The sequence below is a fragment of the Botryllus schlosseri genome, chromosome 14 (assembly GCF_051294905.1).
Source record: "Botryllus schlosseri isolate E-star chromosome 14, Bs_hap1, whole genome shotgun sequence".
NCBI classification, from domain to species: Eukaryota; Metazoa; Chordata; class Ascidiacea; order Stolidobranchia; family Styelidae; genus Botryllus; species Botryllus schlosseri.
This window is the reverse complement of record NC_137249.1, coordinates 669565-687657: the sequence shown is the minus strand read 5'-3', so window position 1 is coordinate 687657 and position 18093 is coordinate 669565. Positions and strand designations below refer to the sequence as shown.

General features: G+C 39.4%; 1 protein-coding gene and 1 long non-coding RNA gene across 2 annotated transcripts; one reads left to right on the top strand and one right to left on the bottom strand.

Moving 5' to 3' along the window:
• The first annotated feature begins 518 nt into the window (after positions 1-518).
• Positions 519-9045, top strand: LOC145455662 (uncharacterized). The gene is made up of 2 exons (XR_013920385.1): positions 519-6231; positions 7624-9045. It is a non-coding gene; the product is annotated as an uncharacterized LOC145455662 (long non-coding RNA).
• Positions 7823-16564, bottom strand: LOC145455658 (uncharacterized). The gene is made up of 3 exons (XM_080333643.1): positions 16421-16564; positions 14181-15621; positions 7823-9699 (listed from the first exon to the last, which is right to left on the bottom strand). The coding sequence occupies exon 2, from the start codon at positions 15592-15594 to the stop codon at positions 14191-14193; it is 1404 nt and encodes a 467-aa protein (XP_080189769.1). The 5' UTR covers positions 15595-15621; positions 16421-16564; the 3' UTR covers positions 7823-9699; positions 14181-14190.
• Between the last annotated feature and the right edge of the window lie 1529 nt (positions 16565-18093).

Sequence of the window (18093 nt, the reverse complement as noted above, 5' to 3'; positions counted from 1 at the left end):
GTGAAAGCGCCAAGGAAAATTGATTGGGCGAGGTGACTAGAACACGGATTTAGAAAAGTTGGTCACGACTGAGCCGTGTTTCATTTCGAATGTTTTAAAGGCTCTATTATTGATTAATAGAACGTTAATATCGATTCCGGAAAACCTGAAGGATACTCGCGCATAACATGATTTATGAACGATTTTCCCGAGACACAAAAACCTGATCGGTCGGTGTTCTGCCTGTCCATGTCCATAAATTTCAACCGGACTATCCTAGTATAACTTATGCACAAACGGTGCTTCATCTTGCAAATATCCTGACATATCTCGTTATATTACGAGGCAGACACTGTCATCAAAAATCATACCATCCAACTTCATAAATATATTTGGTGCATTTACAATCAAGCGTTTGGCCGAAACGAACTCGTACCAACTCTCAATAGCACGCGGCTGTTTGAACGCATTTCTCTACCAACAAACGAAACTAATTACTGTATGAAATCAAAAATATTTACGACCATAGAAGGTATCAAAATACGCATGCACAGAACACTGCATCGATACATTCCTTCAGAAGAAATGACACAGAATGACGTGACTATACAGGTGTTACGTCACGGCTGCATGCCGTTTGTTTATTGATTGCGTTCATTGTGATCCGGACAATATTACCGCAAATAATGTGGAATTTTATTGAAGCGATGGAATATGGCAACAAGAACATAGCCTCTCGAAAGTCATGGTCTATGGTGCTGCACGTTCTGTCAAATATCGTGACATGACCAGCAAACCTGCGCAGTTTACTTGTTTACAAAAATCTCATCTTAAATGGACGCGGGTGAATTTTAGTTTCAATCAGACTTGTAAAACTGCTGGATTTTGAAAATGCGCAACTAGGAATAGAACTAGAACACCTCACTTTGAAAAACCAACAACCAAAACCAAAACTAGAACCAGAACTAACTACCTTGAAAAATCCACGACTAACTAACTAAAACACGACTGTTCAGATTCAATTCCGAACCAACTCATTCATTTTTATTTTCTCCACATGAACATCAGTACAAGTTTGACCCCTAAATCACATCCCAGGCTACGTTACTGGGGTTAGTGATGAATCTGAGCTGCAATAACATCGCACAACAGAACACCGGTATCACGATTCACGCCAAACGGCGACACGTGTTTTCTATATAGTTGCTCTGCAACTATTTTTAAGCACAACTATAGAACTAGAAGCGTTCATTTTTTAAAATGCGCAACTAGAACTAGAGGTAGAGCTACTCAAAAATACAGTAGTTAGTTGACCGTTAACCAAGTCGAGGCGATGTACGTTCTGTTAAATATCGTAAAATGAGAACAGCAAGCGTGCGCTGTTTACAAAAATCGTATCCTGATTGGATTCGCGCGAAGTTTCGTCTCAACTGGTTTCCCGGGGCAGAAGCCAATTTCACTAAACGACCCTTTATTGAGTCAGCCGTTGTAATATGATATGTCCATTCCGCTGGTTATAGTAAACATAGGCAACACTCCGAAATGAAAACAAACAAGGCGCTAATACCGTAAATTGATAAGACGGACGAACGAATGAATGAAAGCGATTAGTGATAGGTGTCAATGCCTCTCGATAATACCAGACTTCGCCATTAAGAACTTAAAATGTCACGGAACAACCGTTTGACCTCTCGCCGTACTCGTAGTAGTGATTAGCGATGACGCTCTTGGAATCGGGAGAAAGCATCACGACTACAGGCCACCAGACTCTTGCCTGCGGATTTCCACATGGACTTGGACAGCTAGATAATTCTAATTAGACTGATTTGAGCGAAATGCCGGTAACTAATTCTAATTTGATTTGTGAAATATTTCTATGCTCTGATTTTATTTCGAATATAAGCTTCGGGTTTCCTGAAAATCCTACAGGAGATCTGTATAGTGTGAAACGAGCCAAGCTTGGGTGTACTGTACACTGTACAGATATTTACCATTATCGTGGGTATATGAAAAGTAGCTATATGATTTTGTAGTATTTCTTTGCAATTAGGAATTGTATTCAATTTCCAAACTTCTGCGAATCCAGTAGTTCTTATTCTAATCTAATTCCAAGTCTGATCCCATCATGTGTAAACGCAAATCAGTTGTAAAAACTTGTAAAATGTTACACAGAGGGTGGACTGTATTTTCATCCAATCCTGGACAAAACCATAATTGATGATTTCATATTTACAATGGTAACATGCCAAAAAAACTATAATTATGTGCTCGTGGTGCCGTTCATATAAGTTTCCCCTTATAGCCTACCAATGAATCAATATCATAACATTACGCGCGGTACAATTTTAAATGGAAGCCGACATATCCTCGGAATTACAGTGTGCAAACTGTTCGAGGCTGTGAACAAGATCTGAAATTTCCTGCCTATTGAGGTCACTTGAATTTGCAAAGGCAGGAAATCGGGTGACGTCATACGAACCACCATCGAATTCGTACCTTCGCACTTCAAATAACATTCGCAAACAGAATTGCCCGCAATCCGACAAATTCAAAAGTTATTGCAAATATCAACCACCAACTATTTAATTAATATCAATTATCGAGGACTTTCCTTGCTTTTCGCGGAAGAACTTCGAATTTAAATTTGAGCAATATCCGACAGACTTCTACAACTAGATAGGTAGCCTAATGCTATTTTTCTAATCGTGCGAATTAGAGAGAATACCAGTAATGTAATTCTAATCTATACTTTGTGAAATGTTTTGTGGTCTAATTTAAATTCGAATATGATTTCCGGTATACTGAAAATGCTACAGAAGAGCTGTACAATGTACAGTACACAGTACGAAACGAGCCAAGCTTTCTGTACAGACATCCGTATCATTGCCAAAGCTCCACGGGGGCCTGGATGTGCAACTGATAAATCGCTACTCAAAAGATTTGGTTTTCTAAACATAGAAGATATGAGGAAGCTAGAAATTGTCAAGTTTATGTATCAGTTCCATTGCGGTCAATGTCCCTCAAATTTCAACGATTACTTCACCTAGGAGTCAAAAGCGCACAAGTACAACACACGCGCGTCTACGAAGAACAACTAGCATATGACCAGGACGGAATACAAGAAAACGCATTGTCATATCAAATATGTCGGACCCCAATTGTCGAACAGCATCTCGCCGGCTATCCAACAGTCGTCGAGCATGTCCGCATTCAAATCGAAAAACAAGCAATTTCTTCTAAATGAATACTAGTCAGGGTTGTAATGACTCGAGTCATGACTCGAATCGAGTCAGACTCGAGTCACGATTTTCGGATGACTCGACTCGACTCGAGTCATTTTCTCAAAATACGGAATTGACTCGACTCGACTCGAGTCAATCTGTGTATTGACTCGGCTTGGACTAGAGTCATTGCGCATGACTCGAAGCAAGTCATTGACTCGAGATTCAGACGGCGAAGACCGACATTTCATTGTAATTTCGAAGCCATCACACTATTGGGATTTTGTTTGCTGGTACTGGTCCTTGAAAATGCGACCTGAAACTGCTAAAAGTGAGGAAAATTGATATATTATAAATGCAAACCATTCAATATCACCAAACAGAGTTAGAAAAGTGGGTTTAGGAAGACTTTAACTGGAAACCGAGCAGTCAACACAATGACTTGGACTCGGGTCATAATACCATGACTCGGACTCGATCCTCTGTTCGCTGACTTGGACTCGGACTTGACTCGGTGGGAATTGAAAATGACTCGACTTGACTCGAGTCAAAAATATAAAAGTGAGATTGACTTGTGACTCGGAGCCTTGTGACTTGGTTACAACCCTGATACTAGCCAGCTTTCAAAATTACCGGACTACGACGTAACATCGACCTCGCCTTCCGCCACATGCCACCTCATTTTGTCGCTCGCGTCTTATATTCTCTGCATTACTTTTCATTCAGTGTGCATGCCTCTTATTTACTTCGCCTAGGCTAAGGTGGGTGTCTGATCTGAAAGACTACTCCAAGTTGTTTCGATACCTTCCCATCTTTCATTGTATCGCAGCAGTTTTGTGGTGTTATGAAACGATGAAAATATAAATAAAACTGTTTGATTGATTCTCCGTGCTCGGGGTTATGGGAATGAACCATGATTTGATATGAACTGACCTTAATTCAAGTTTTCGCGAATTCAGTAATTCAAATTCCAAGCTAATTTGGAAGAAACTGTGTATCTATAATTCTAATTCTTGTCTAATTCATAAAAGCTAAAAATTTCACTTCAGGTCTGATGCAAATACCATCTCGTACAAAGTGCGCTTAGCATATAAACAAATTGGAGTCGTTATTCCAGGTATTTGAACATTCAGATTTGATGACAACTTTTGTCTCGTTTCATTGTCTCCCCAGCTGACAATATCAGTAGAATCACGCTTTAGAAATTCGGCCATATCGATAGTTTACTTCAGTCTAAAACGTTTACATTATAATAATTAGTATTATTCCGACAAATTCTTAGGTACGATAAGCGTAGCGCAGAGAAAATATGGGATACAGTGACGTACAGTAACGAAGCACTACTACTTTTTCGAAGTACTCAAGCAAGTTTTGCCTATTTGTATAAAGTCTATATACTTGCCCAAGACGTTTTGTTTTTAGACTGCTTCTACTTCTACTTGACAGTTTTCAGGATTTTAGGCGATACTGGGCCTAGAATACTCACTTTGTTGCTTGAAAATTACGAATTCTAACTGTACTTAGGATCTTACCTCTACTTCTGACTAATTGCTACCGATAAATACTTTCAGCACCTGATGTTGACGCCACTGATCTATTTAGACGCAAACACTTGTTTTCCTTTGACTCGTATCACTTTTCAGGCTTCATACTCTTAGGCGCACTGTTTAAGGCCATGATCATACAACTATAGCGTGCAGTAATTACGTTTATCGAATGCTTAGGCAATCAATAATGCTCTGACATTACGCGCCAACACAGCTAGGCCTAGTATTTGTAAAGCATTGTGTCGATTGCATACCTGACGAAAAAGATAGCGATGTTGACCATAACACATCATTAACAACGAGCAATAAGTATGTGGATATAGTTTTCCAACGAAAGCAAGTAATAACACTATCCCAAAGTCTACAAAAGCGAGATGCTGAATCACAACCAAAATACTGCTGCTTATGCAAATGTGCAATCCTTCAACTAGCGGTACACGCGGAATGAGATGGCGTGTCGTAAGGCATTGTAAATGCAAGACAGGAAATTGCTCGGCAGCGTGCAACCATTGCTGATTGTGTGCTTCGCCGCGACGCGATTTGGTCGGTAGACTTTCCAGAAATGCGACGCCTCAGACAGATGATGTCAGGTCGTTTAGGACCGGGCAAAACAAGACAGAATAAACACGACGTCGTCGTGGATGTGAAATTACATTAGGAGCGTTAAAAATTAGCAGACGCAACAGTACATCATGGTGTATCTATATAAGTTGGACATCACTTCACTCGGTTGTGTATCAAAAGACCACAAAATCGTGATAAAATATACAGACAGAAAGGAGTAGAAACGACTTGTATGCTAGTCTTTCAATCGAACACCCATCTTGGTCTTGAACGTCTAAATAAGAGGCTGTAAGAGTGTAAACTGAAGCAAAAGAACAGAACTTAACACAAAAGGACAGGAAACGGCATGTGCCGGTGGACGAAATCGGTCTGTAAGATAGTGGTCCCGTAATCCCGACCGCAGACTATCGACTACTCGGGACCTATCATCTGGAATGCATTACCACCACATATCCGTGAATTGCCATATAATAGATTCAAAAAAGCCCTACTTGATCACCTCTTGTCGTTACACTAACACTATTGCCCTACCTCGCCCAGACATTGCTTCATTGATCATTTGCTACCATCGTTTAATTTTTCTTCTATTTTTTTTTTTAACTACCGAGACATTTTTCACAGCCAGACTGTTTAGAGTCAAGTGTACCTGTTTGATGCTGGTGTGATCAGACTAGATGACCTTCACGGTCTTATCGATTATTCCTATCTAATACCGAATACTGTGCATGCATATTTTCTGTACCACCACCACCACTGCCGTGTGTTATGTATTTTTGTTTGATGAAAATAAAGTCTCTCTCTCTCTCAGACCAGTAGCCTATTCACTCTATGTCAAATTGTCTATATATGATCTGCTTGCATTTCAACTTGCGTGTAGGTAGACAGCAGCATGTATGGGATGGAGTGACTGTTACATGCAGGTAAAATCTAACTGCATGGGTACTGCGAAAATGTAGAAATACCTCATTGCTAACCACTGACTACCTCTGGGTACATGATATACCCATGAAACACTATAAATTTGATGCAAATTACAATTGAAATTATATTCTAGACCAGGGGCTTTTAATTGGGGTGCACGTGCACACGAAACCACGAGGTTCGATGGACGTGAAGACACAGACCCGACTCAGAAGTTCATCGGAGCACGACCTGACACATTTATCTTAACCATCATTTTGTCGCTTATTCATTTATATCATCTTCTTTTACTTTTCATTCATTCAGAGGCCTATAAGTATCCTCTTCACATCGCCTAGGCCCGGGTGGGCGTCTGATTTCAAAGACTACTCCAAGTCGTTTCGGTACCTTCCTATCTTTTCATTGTATCGCAGTATCGCGGTGTTTTGAAATGATAAAATTGTCAATAAACTGATACTGATACCTCACACTGATTTGCAGTCAATATATACATTATCTTTTTGTTTTATGGGGAAGCGACGTTTGAATGGTTTTACTTTCTTACTACAATTGTATATTTTGCGAGCACGTAATGTAATAGATATGTATTATGATAGAATTTTGTTTTACGACTATAGGCGAGAATTCGTCATTCACCGAAGGCTTGTAGATGACCATAAGGATTCGACAGGTCGGTAAAGGCCAATTACCACTATTATAGACTAATAAAGATCATAGGATGAGTTGGCCGTAAAGGTAATTTGCCACTTTTGATCAGCTGCCTTGCCGAGAAGTAGGCATTTATATTTCGATCTGGAACATTTCGAGTGTCACCGATGATCGTCTGTGACACTAGCGCTAGCTAGCGGTTTTCATCTCATGGGTAAACTATCAGTCAGGACTTATGCTTCAACTCTTGAGACTCCACTCCATCATAGTCTCTATACTTGAACTGCTTTCGGTCGGCTGACTAATAGGCAGCTCATGGAAATGATGAATCCTGATGATGAAATTCATCAGTGGAAATCGTTGATAGTACGGTGACACATACCCAAAGGAAACGACAGCTCATAGTCATTGGCGCGATTTAGGCGCATATATCTCGGTTTCTTAGCAATTTTTATCAGTTCATCGCAAAAATTGCACTATGGCTCTTCTTAACCTTACTAACCTGATGAACACCAAGCTAATTTTCAAACCTTCGGGAACGCGAAAGTTTCAATGAATTATAAGAGCAAAATTCTACCTCAATACGCATCCAAGACATTATTATAGATCATATGGTGCATAAAATGATCCGTGCATCAACAGGGTGTTAAAAGAATACCATTAAAATAGGATTTTCACGCAAAACGAAAAAAAATAATGAATATTTACTGCAAATCAGTTCCAATTCTACCGCTCTCTATCAGATTGATCAGAAATGCGAGGCTTCACCTTGGAAAGTGTCATCGCATTGTTCGGCCAAAACGAAACTGATTGATTGCAAATGATCTTAGAAATACTGGGGATGGAATCGACAATTCAGAAGGACATGGCTTCTGGAATCTCTTCCATCGTCTCGCTTTCTCCCTGGCCAGCTACATTGCAATTATCAAGCAGACACTATCGTCAGACACCAAAGGATATTTCATATATTCTCTCGACACAGGAAAGAATTAATTCAAGGAATACATTCACCACAATAACATCGCAGCTACAATTATTCTATATCTGATTGAACTAGAAAATGCAGGCTATATTTACATAGAACAGTCTGTCAGCACAGCTACCAGGAAATAGTTCGATTTTCAAACATATCACAAGACGAGCGAACGACAGAATTGCCAAAGCACCAGACGCAGCACTTTGCGAAATGCTTTACAGGAAATACAAGAAATAACAGAGCATGAATACACATAATATACGCATAAAGTATTACACACCAGAGTCACGAAACAAGACAGCTTATTTACGACCATATAGCTTGTTGTATCATCATTTAGCTGCGTGGTTTGGGGATGTAACAATTGGTATTGCTGTGTCTTTCACGGCTGCATTTCAATTTGGTTGCTGTAAGCGAAAAGGTAGATTCGTACAGGAGTGCATCGTAAGTGGCAGTGAGAGTTGGGTTACCTTAGATTCTATAGAGAGTTCTACTGAATAGCACAACTATTTAGGAGCTATTCGGTGTTTAAGTGAGTAGTAACTAACATGCAAGAATGGAACTAGAGGGCCGCAATCACACGAGATAATGGCGCTTGCAAAGAAGTGCAAAAAAACGGCAAATTTATAGAGAGATGTCGAGAAAAATCGATAATCTATCATTCACATCAACAAGAAAAACACAACATACATCGGATATTCGCAGACTATATTGATAAACACAACTTCTAGACGCATAACACCCATGGTTCGACGATATAGTAGCCTTTACGGAACAGAAGATTGAGTTCGAACTATGAATAGTAACAAAATCATAGCTGGTACAGTAAATTCAAATCAAAAGACAGGCTTAGAATAACATAATTCCATTCCATGTAAGAGATTATTCCGTAAGTGCATCGGATTGACGGGAGTGTTGTAGCTTGGTGGTACTAGACTGAAGCCATAACCTACCGAGCGCAGTTATGTAGTCATAAAATACACACCTTCTAGACGGCAGATAATATTGAAATGAGTAACCATATAGCCTACTCATCAAGTCTAACGCAAAACAACAACGGTATGATTTCTACCCTAGACCATGTACTTATTGACATACAATGGGGAGGAAGCTGGCGACAAGCTGCACACAATTACAAGCCAGCGTATGCCATGGGGAGCGGACTTTGGACAACTAGAAAATATCCAGCTTTTTCTAGTTCGATTAGAATTAGAGCTATCAAATTCTATTTACCAAAATAGAATCTAAGTAGAATTACTGAATTCGCAAAAACTCAGACATTAAACCAAGTTCCGTTAATATCAGATCAGTCCATTCTTATAAACACGGGACCAGTAAATGTTTGTACAGCAAGCTTGGCTCGTTTCGCACTATACAGTTCTCATTGGTGGTTTCACAAATCTTATACCTAAAACCACTCAATTTTACATGTAAAAGACACTGGAAATATATTTCCGGAATTGATGAAGGTCAAGCTATCAATAGATTGAGCATCACGGATATTCTGCAATTGGAGATTTACCGATACCGAACACTTTCTGTAAAACGAGTCCTCTATATATCTTAATTAGATCACCAATATGGGTTCCGCAAAAGTAAGCCTACAGAAACCATTTTAGGGCACTGATATCCATTCTCCGCAATGCTCTTTCAATAACTATGTGACAATTTTGGCAAAATGCCTTTATTCCTAATCAGATTTCATTAATGTATAGACCGATCCTATCGATAAACAATGTAATAGGTACCAGAAAAAACTGGAAACTCAATACACACAAAAAAACGTTCTTCTGTACAATAGCTTCCATTCGTCATGCATCGCTGCCGTAACAGATGAAGATGTCTGCAAAATAGATTCAAATACAAATTAAATTGTTAAATCTATCAAAAAATAAAGAGTATACTATCTTAAAAATATTGATGCCCGTTAGGAGTCATTGGTGATATTATGGAATTTTAGGTAGAGATTTTTTGAAACCAAGTTTTTTTTTATGTTCCCATGGGTTAAACGATAACTTCCGATGTCACATTGTATATAACTCCCAGAGTCATATTAGTTTAGTTGTGGCTAAAGCCGTTTACCATGACTTTGATAACACCGGCTATGCTATACCAAAGAATATCAACTCAGACACATAGGCAAACATCGCACTCCATCAAACAGTTGAGATCAATCATTAAATTCTTAGATTCAGCACTTTTAATGCCTGTGTATCGCCAATCTCCGACCGTGTTGTCTCTACACGTCCTTGAAAATATTTTAATGGTCATGTTTTCAAAATATATGGGCTCACCATTCAAGTTTTGAGAACTGTCCCATTTATACACTGAGATACACATTGCATGCTTGGTTAGCAACCAGAACAGAAATAGCACAAGTAAAAACTCTTCAGACGCGCGAGATGCCATATGCTTGATTTATGACAATTTTGTGCCCAACTGCCGTTATGAAGGGGTATATATTCAACACAAATCAAACAAAATTTTGTCCGAATATTCATGCCAATTCTCGTAGTGCACTTTAGCTTGATAGGAGTGTCAACTGTTACTACTTGTATAGAAATCGAATTACTACTTACGAAGCATTAATGTTGGCTTTCAGAGATAACACAGCATCGTCTAGATATTTATTATAAGTATAGGGTCCGGTCACAATGTTCAAGTAATCTCATGTCATCATTTGGATGATAATCATGACAAGTCTACTACAAAAGGTACATTGCACATCTCACAAACAAGACAAACATCAGTACCTAGGCCATTAATCCAGCCAACTTGAAGTACATGGCAATCAAGTGAATCTGAACTGATATTTTGGAACTAACCACAGTGTGCGAAAAACTATAATTAAGACCACTAAACCAGTAAAACAGAAACAAAGTAACACCTCAAGAAAACGATGGCGGTACAGATCATTATGTACTGGTAAGAAAGATTATTCACAAATTGATATCTTAAACAGTGATTTAATTTCATAGCCTATGTAACGCCATGATGATATAATAGGAAACTGACCGAGACTTCAGTTGAAACAAGCGGAAACTATTGAGGCTACACACCAAGTTTCATTTCATCAACATACAAATTCTACAATAAAAAAGAACAACTGTCAGGTACCACACAATTATGAGCATTTCATGAGGGTTTATCATTATCTAGGTGTTCGAATATTCGATGTTAGACCATAAAATAAATGGAAAACATCACCGTAATTCATCAGAAGATGTTTATTTGGAACGTAATCTAATTTACAAATGGTTTATGGAGTCAAACGGAAATTAAATTCACAGAAACCATGAATTTATGGCAGTATTGAGACGATAATGGACTGATAGTCAAACTCTCAAATTGATCACACAAACGAATAGGATTTATGCGTAACAGGAATATTACGATCCTGCATGGCGAGTTCACATAACACAAACATAACAATGTTATATGTCCCAAGACTTCTAAGTCCTAAGGTCTGGAGCAGATATATGATATCAACAAAACAAGTTACGTCAAGACCCGCATTTACCTTGAAACAATTGTAATTGGAATCCTTCCGAGATTTACACAGCAAAACTTACAATACCCTACATCAATATCACGATAACAATGACTGAATGAATTGAAATGCTGATCGAATAATGCCAGGCAAGTACGACAAACAATGAGATACCTTTGAAAACAGTGGACTATACCGGCAATAGTCAACATAGTAAGGTCATTCTCTTGTTCATTACAACAATATCACTGTTTCACCATAGGCTATAATTGATGATCTGTAATAGTACCAGTGCTAAGTTTAGAATATGATGCACTTCCAGACTTGTGCAAACTACTAAAAAAAGCTGCTCACCAAACTTGGCTCAATTCCAAGCAGTACACGGCGACATGAGCAATTGAAATTTTTGAATTTATTATAAAAACTAAAAATCTAATTGTTTAGCTGCCCCCAAAAACGACGCAAAACAAATTTGACGCAATTCCAAGCCGTAAACGCGCAGTTACTTGAGATTTTCATTCATAATTCTGGGATTATCCACCTTCTATGCTATTTTTGCAAATTCAAAACTTTCAGCTACAACAACTCCAGTAGGCTACACAGTGACTAGTTGTTGACCGTCAATACAAACTTGTAAACTTCCCCTAACAAGTACATTTCAAGTTTCACTTTCAAACAACAATTATGATGGGTCATCAATCGTTGGCAAGCGCAACAAAGAAACCAGCATTCACAAGTTCATACTGAAATGAAGTACTGTTGAGAAGTTGAATGAACTACAGAAGTATACCATTGAATTGAATGAGGGAATAAATGGTATCGATGAACTAACTGATTGGTTCATTTCATAGCCTGTTTAGGACATCAGATGCTTTAACAGTGTAAACAGATGGTCATCGGTTACCAGGTCTTGAAATTTTTCAAATCAACACTTGATCTGTTGCACTCATATGCAAAAGAACACGCACAATCTTATAAAAATTTCATAAGTATAAATATGAACACAAGAAGACCATGATACCAATAACAAGATGTATGCTGCGACGTCATATCATGCGAAACACATGTGAACCCTGCTTGAACTCTAAACACATCAAAATAACAGCAATGAGAATTGGTCCGATCTCACTATTTGCTCGTTACTGGTAAAATAACCTGCATTAGAAATGTTCAGCATAACGTAGTAGGATGACAAGACAAATTTGATGGAGTTGTTGATTTGATTACAATCATACAAGTAACAGAATTGGTACGTAAATCAACTTAGCCGTTTAAGGTATTATCAAATGATTCATTCATGACACCAGTCAGTTCCAACCCTGGGGCGATCGAAGTTCCTTATGAGTCATTTGATACAAACAACTGGATATGTTCAACTGAAATTGCAGAAAGGCAGTGACCAATAACATAGAAAACTACTTCATATGAAATACTTTCTGATATAGACGATGAATGTTCAAATAATCACACCAAGGTTCTAAGAATTTAAACAACCCTATAAAGACCTTTCTGCAACAACTTGTGTGTAACCTATCGATGGTAGGCTTACTCAGCAGACCAATAAAAAGATCTTCTGCCATACTCAAATTTACTTCACATCATCAGTTATGTCTTGTGAATTGGCATGGTGTCATACAGGAACCAATTTATGTCACAAAAATGAATGCTGTCCCGGATCTGGAATAGTCAATATCAACTGGAAACAATATTCAGGCAAATCACAGTTGGGATGAGAAGTCTACTGCGTTGATATCGTAGTAAAAGATTGGTAGAAAAGTCAATTCTACTTGAAAAGGCCGAACCATATATTATGATTTGTATATGTCAATATGTGTATAAATGGTACATTGTTTAGAGCAAGATTCCAGTGAAGTGACCCAGAAAATATTCATTAGCCTACTTTCAGTTTCAGAATAAGCACACCAGTAGCTTTTGATTCACGCATCGTTCATTGAATTTTGATTTGTTCACCAGACCAATCCAATCTCGCTACCGAGCAGGAAACTGCCATTCCTCAATTAAACAAAATCATTGTATTGATAACAATCTTTGATGTAGACTTTCTAATGTTTAGATGGACACCATCTGTCTGCAGAGACATCAAAAATCGATGAAGACAGATATCGATAAAATAATTGCAACAAGTCGAAGCAAAATGAAAGATTTAAGACAGATAGGAATCCATTACCTTCATGGTACGTTCAAATTTTGCAGTAGTTTCTATACCTGTGGTTGTTAACCTTTAGTGATCTGGCGAAGCCTAACTCTAATATGCAATCCTTTGACAAACCACAAATTTTCGATTAGTCACAAAAACAAAAATTTTCCACATTACACAACTAATACAGAACTTATTATAAAATACTGGAGCACAAAATGAACTGTGCATCAACAACAGCGCTAAAAGTACAAATCCATAAAAACATGATTTTCACACAAAACAAAAAGATGACCATGAATTATACTGCAAATCAGTGTGTATCTGCCGAGTTGAGTTTGTGTCTCGGCCTCCAGCAAAGCCCTGAGACTGGCTAGGCGAAATTCTGGGGTTCTTGTGAACCCTGGTTCAGAACCGCTGTTCTAGGTCAAGGTGGGGTGTCTGATAAAAAGTACTTCAATTCATTTTGACACCATCCCACATTTTCATTTTATCGCAATCTTATGGTGTTATGAATTGCTGAGATTATCAGAATATTACGACTAAAACATGCGGACTTCTGTCAACCATCTTTCGACTAAATTGCCATTTAGAAAACTGTAGTTATCTAGAAAACTGCCTAAAACTTGAGGATGTTTAACTTGATAGTCAAAATATTAAATAGCATACAACTTACCAGATCAGCTTCACTGGAAACCAGTTCTGGTCCCCATCATTTCATTGAGCGATCGCGTCGGCCCCGTTTGCTGGAAAGGGTTCTGCGCAGTGCTCCCTAGCGGCTTGGTGCTGTACGGGACTTGATACCTCCACCCGGAATCCAGATTGACCAAACTCGAATTTTCACCCAGAAACGATCTGTGCGGATTCAAATTCGCTTCACCAGATGGCGCATTTCCAACAGTGGTCGGTGCCATCGTTTGCTTCACAGGAAAAAGATCTTTAGCAACGGAAGCCCCAGGCGTGATATCACTCGTCAACAGTACAGGTTCTGGCTCGTTGCTCGTTATATGTAGATTATCAAAGTCTTTTAACGGATCGAACGGGGGAGCTGTAAATACATCGCCCCCTTGCGCATTAAAAGGGTTGCTTGACAAAGACGGATTTGATGCCTGGGCATGTAGATTCGCCCCGAATACATCTGTGGATTGGCTTAACGGGTTAGGTGATGTAACTCCAGAGAAAGGGTCGTAGCTTGTCTTCTGGGGTTGCGGAGCTTGTGTTAGAGATGCAAATTGGTCAGGAGAGTTCCAAGCACTATTTTGAGCACCATTCGGAGTACCCCAAGTACCAACTTGCGAAGTTGTAGGGGCAATGGTAGCACTAATTTGTGTGTGAGGTTGCGTCAAAGATGCCATGCCATTCCAACTGCTGTTCTGAGCAGGATTAGCTTGTTGAGTGGGTAAAGCCCAGGGGTCAAGAGGAGCACTAACCTGTGTGGGCTGAGACACAGCCCAAGGATCAGTGGGCATTTGTTGCTGAGTATTTTGTGCCGTAATTCCCCAAGCATCTCCCGTGCTAAATCCGTTGTTTTGAGGTGTAACACCTGAATTAGCTTGACCGATAGCGGGTTGAGCAAATGGGTCAAATGAAGGTGCTGGGGTCGCAGATGCGCCCCATGGGTCATTTGAAGGTGCTTTATTCTGCATTGGTGGATCGAAAAGACTCGATTGAGCGGGAGCGGTCGGTTTCGGGGCGTTCAAAGACAAATCCAGAAGGCTGGGTTGATTTTTTACTTGTTGCGTTTTTTTATTCAATTCTTCCTGCTGCATGCTTTCTTTTATCGCGAGCTCTAAACGTAATTTATCGCTTTGGGATTGTCGGTCTCTCTCCTCCTCTTCTTCTCGACTCATGGCTAAAGCGACTTGAATCTGGAGCTGTTCTTCTCCGGTAGATGCCGGGGCGGCTTTACGTACTTCCTCGCTCGCGGCGCCAAAGCCACGAGATTGCGACGACGAGGAATCCGACCAGGCGAGGTCTTGTTGCGTGTTTTCATTCTTGTCCTTGCTCTTGCCTTTCGCGCGATTTTTGCGAAATTTGTACTCGAAATAACGTAACTCCCGGCCGATTCCGCTTACGACCTTGTCGGCCATGTCGCTAGGAAATATTGATGATTGGAACTGTGAAACATAAATAGCGAATGATCACGGGTACAGTCACTACATTACAGGTAAAGTTGGACAACTAGAAGGTGTTCAGCATTTTCAAATTAGATTAGAATTATAATGCTGCACATTTTTTCCCAAATTAGACTAGAAGAATTATAAGTTTATAGATTATATCATCATCATCATCATTGGTTTATGAGCAATTCTTATCAGTTCAATACACCACAAAATGCGACACAATCAAAAGATAAGAACGTGTCAAAGCGACTTGGAGTAGTCTATGGAATCAGACAGTCCACCATTGGCCTAGGCGATGTAAAGAGGCGGCATGCACACTGAATGAAAAGTAAAGAAGATAGTATATAAAAAAGCAAGCAACAAGAAATGGGTGGCATGTCATGGAAGGCGTGATCGATAGGTCAGTAGTGGTCTGATAATCTTGAGGATGGACTCTAGTCCTAGTACTAGAGTATTCATACAGCATGCACATTTTCTTCCAAATTAGATTAGAATTGGAATTATAGCTATACAATGTTTGTCCAAATTATATATACAGTTCTTTAATAGCATTTTCGGGAGAACCATAAATAAGATTAGGATTAGGTCAGAAACATTTCACAAATTAGATTAGATTCCGACATTTCCCTCTAAAGGCTCTAATTAATCGAATTAGAAAACTAGAGTCATCTATAGTTGTCCGAGTCTGCTTATAGGGGTTGCCATGTCAGTGTCCGTGATGTACTGTAGGGGAGACCTATAGTACCGTACTAAAATACAACTGCGGTGAAAATAATGATAGGCCTGTACTTACGGAAATTCTTGAATGGGATATTGAAAGACGCCACTGTGATTCTGGCAAAAAATTGCCAACGTCATATTAGCGATATCGCATCATCATTGTTGTCGCCATGATTCACTTGCGCTAAAATGAAATATTATTACCGGAAAAACAATTCCGCGATAGGTTTAGCGTGCAAACGAACTGAAACATACCATTTGGTCAATACATGTCACAAGCGGTAATGGTAAATGCAATACAATATCCAAACTTGTAGAACTGCTTCATGAGTGCCTGTATAGATGACGTACCGGCGAAAAATTTAGATGTTATAAGTTGTAAAATGAAGCACTCCTGCAAGTTTTAATGGCACATTGTATTTATCCTTACCCTTTTTTACCATTTATTGTTCGATATCCCGTGTTCATTTCCTCGCAAAACCTGTCACGAAATTGCTTTTCTGGTAATTAAATTGTAATTAAATAGTATATTCATATTGAAATGAACCCGAATATTTTCGGCTGACACTCGTCAGGGGTAATCGTCAGCAACTAGTAGAGAATTGGAAAGAACATTGTATATCAACAATCGTATCACAAAATATGACGTCACCAGCATGAAATTTCGAATGAGAGAGCGTTCAATGTACTATTTTTAGGTGATACACGAACTCCTTTTGTTGACAGAGTTTTGGTTGGTGTATTTTGATAAAAGTTGATTCCAAGGCAAATAATTAAATTGTAGTGCAAGTGAAACATGGCGACACCGATGACACTACGATTTCGATGATATAACCTCAGCATTTTCTGCCAGAATAACAGTAGCGGCTGCACATGCAGAAATGAGAATGGATACGCAAACTCGCTATATAGCAATTTAAGATGATTTAGTCTGGCTTGTGACTATAGTGTTAGCTCATGTGTCATCCTAACTTCTAACCAATATATCGCTGTGTGAATGTGCTCGTCCATCGCTCGTTTCCCATTTGTTCATGTTCGTAGAAAAACAAGCGCTTCTTCGATATACGCCCCAGATCGAAACAGTGTTTCACATGTCACCAGCAAGTGTTTTCCTTGAACACGATCAAATTTTATAAACGTCAAAATAAATTGTTTTTCTGCCTGTGGAGAGACGGACATTAGGGTTGGATGTGGATTGGGGTCAAAGCTGGGGTTAGGGTATCCCAAGATTAGGGTTGGGGGAGGGGGTATTAAGGTTGGAGAAGAGGATATTAGGGTTGGGCCAGAGTGGAATCGGTGGCAACGGCACGCGCAACGTCACGCGAGCATTTATATCTGATCACGCCGATTAAGGAATTATGCTGACGTCACAAAGCGATACTAGAGTCCAGATCCAGAATAAGGCGTTTGCGCTTTACAATGAACACAAGCAAGCGTGGCATTCGTGCAACAGCGAATATACGGCGTAACCCTAGTCCGGCGTATACCAGGTCTATTTTAGCACATTGTGTCGTTTAATAAGTAATTCAGTATCGAATCGGAGCAAAAGATATTTCCGTCACGCGGATGAAATTTTCCAATCTCGCGAGAAATCCGTCCGTCACGCACAACATGTTGTCGAAAACAACCACCGATTCCAGTCTGGGGGTTGGGTTATGGTATTACAAGATTAGAGCTGGGGAAGGGGGATATTAGGGTCGGAGGTGGGTTAGGGTCAAAGTTGGGCACTTCTTCGTTATTCCCCAC

Coding starts and splice junctions, on each gene's coding strand:
- LOC145455658 (XM_080333643.1), bottom strand. CDS start 15,594: ATGGCCGACAAGGTCGTAAGCGGAATCGGCCGGGAGTTACGTTATTTC.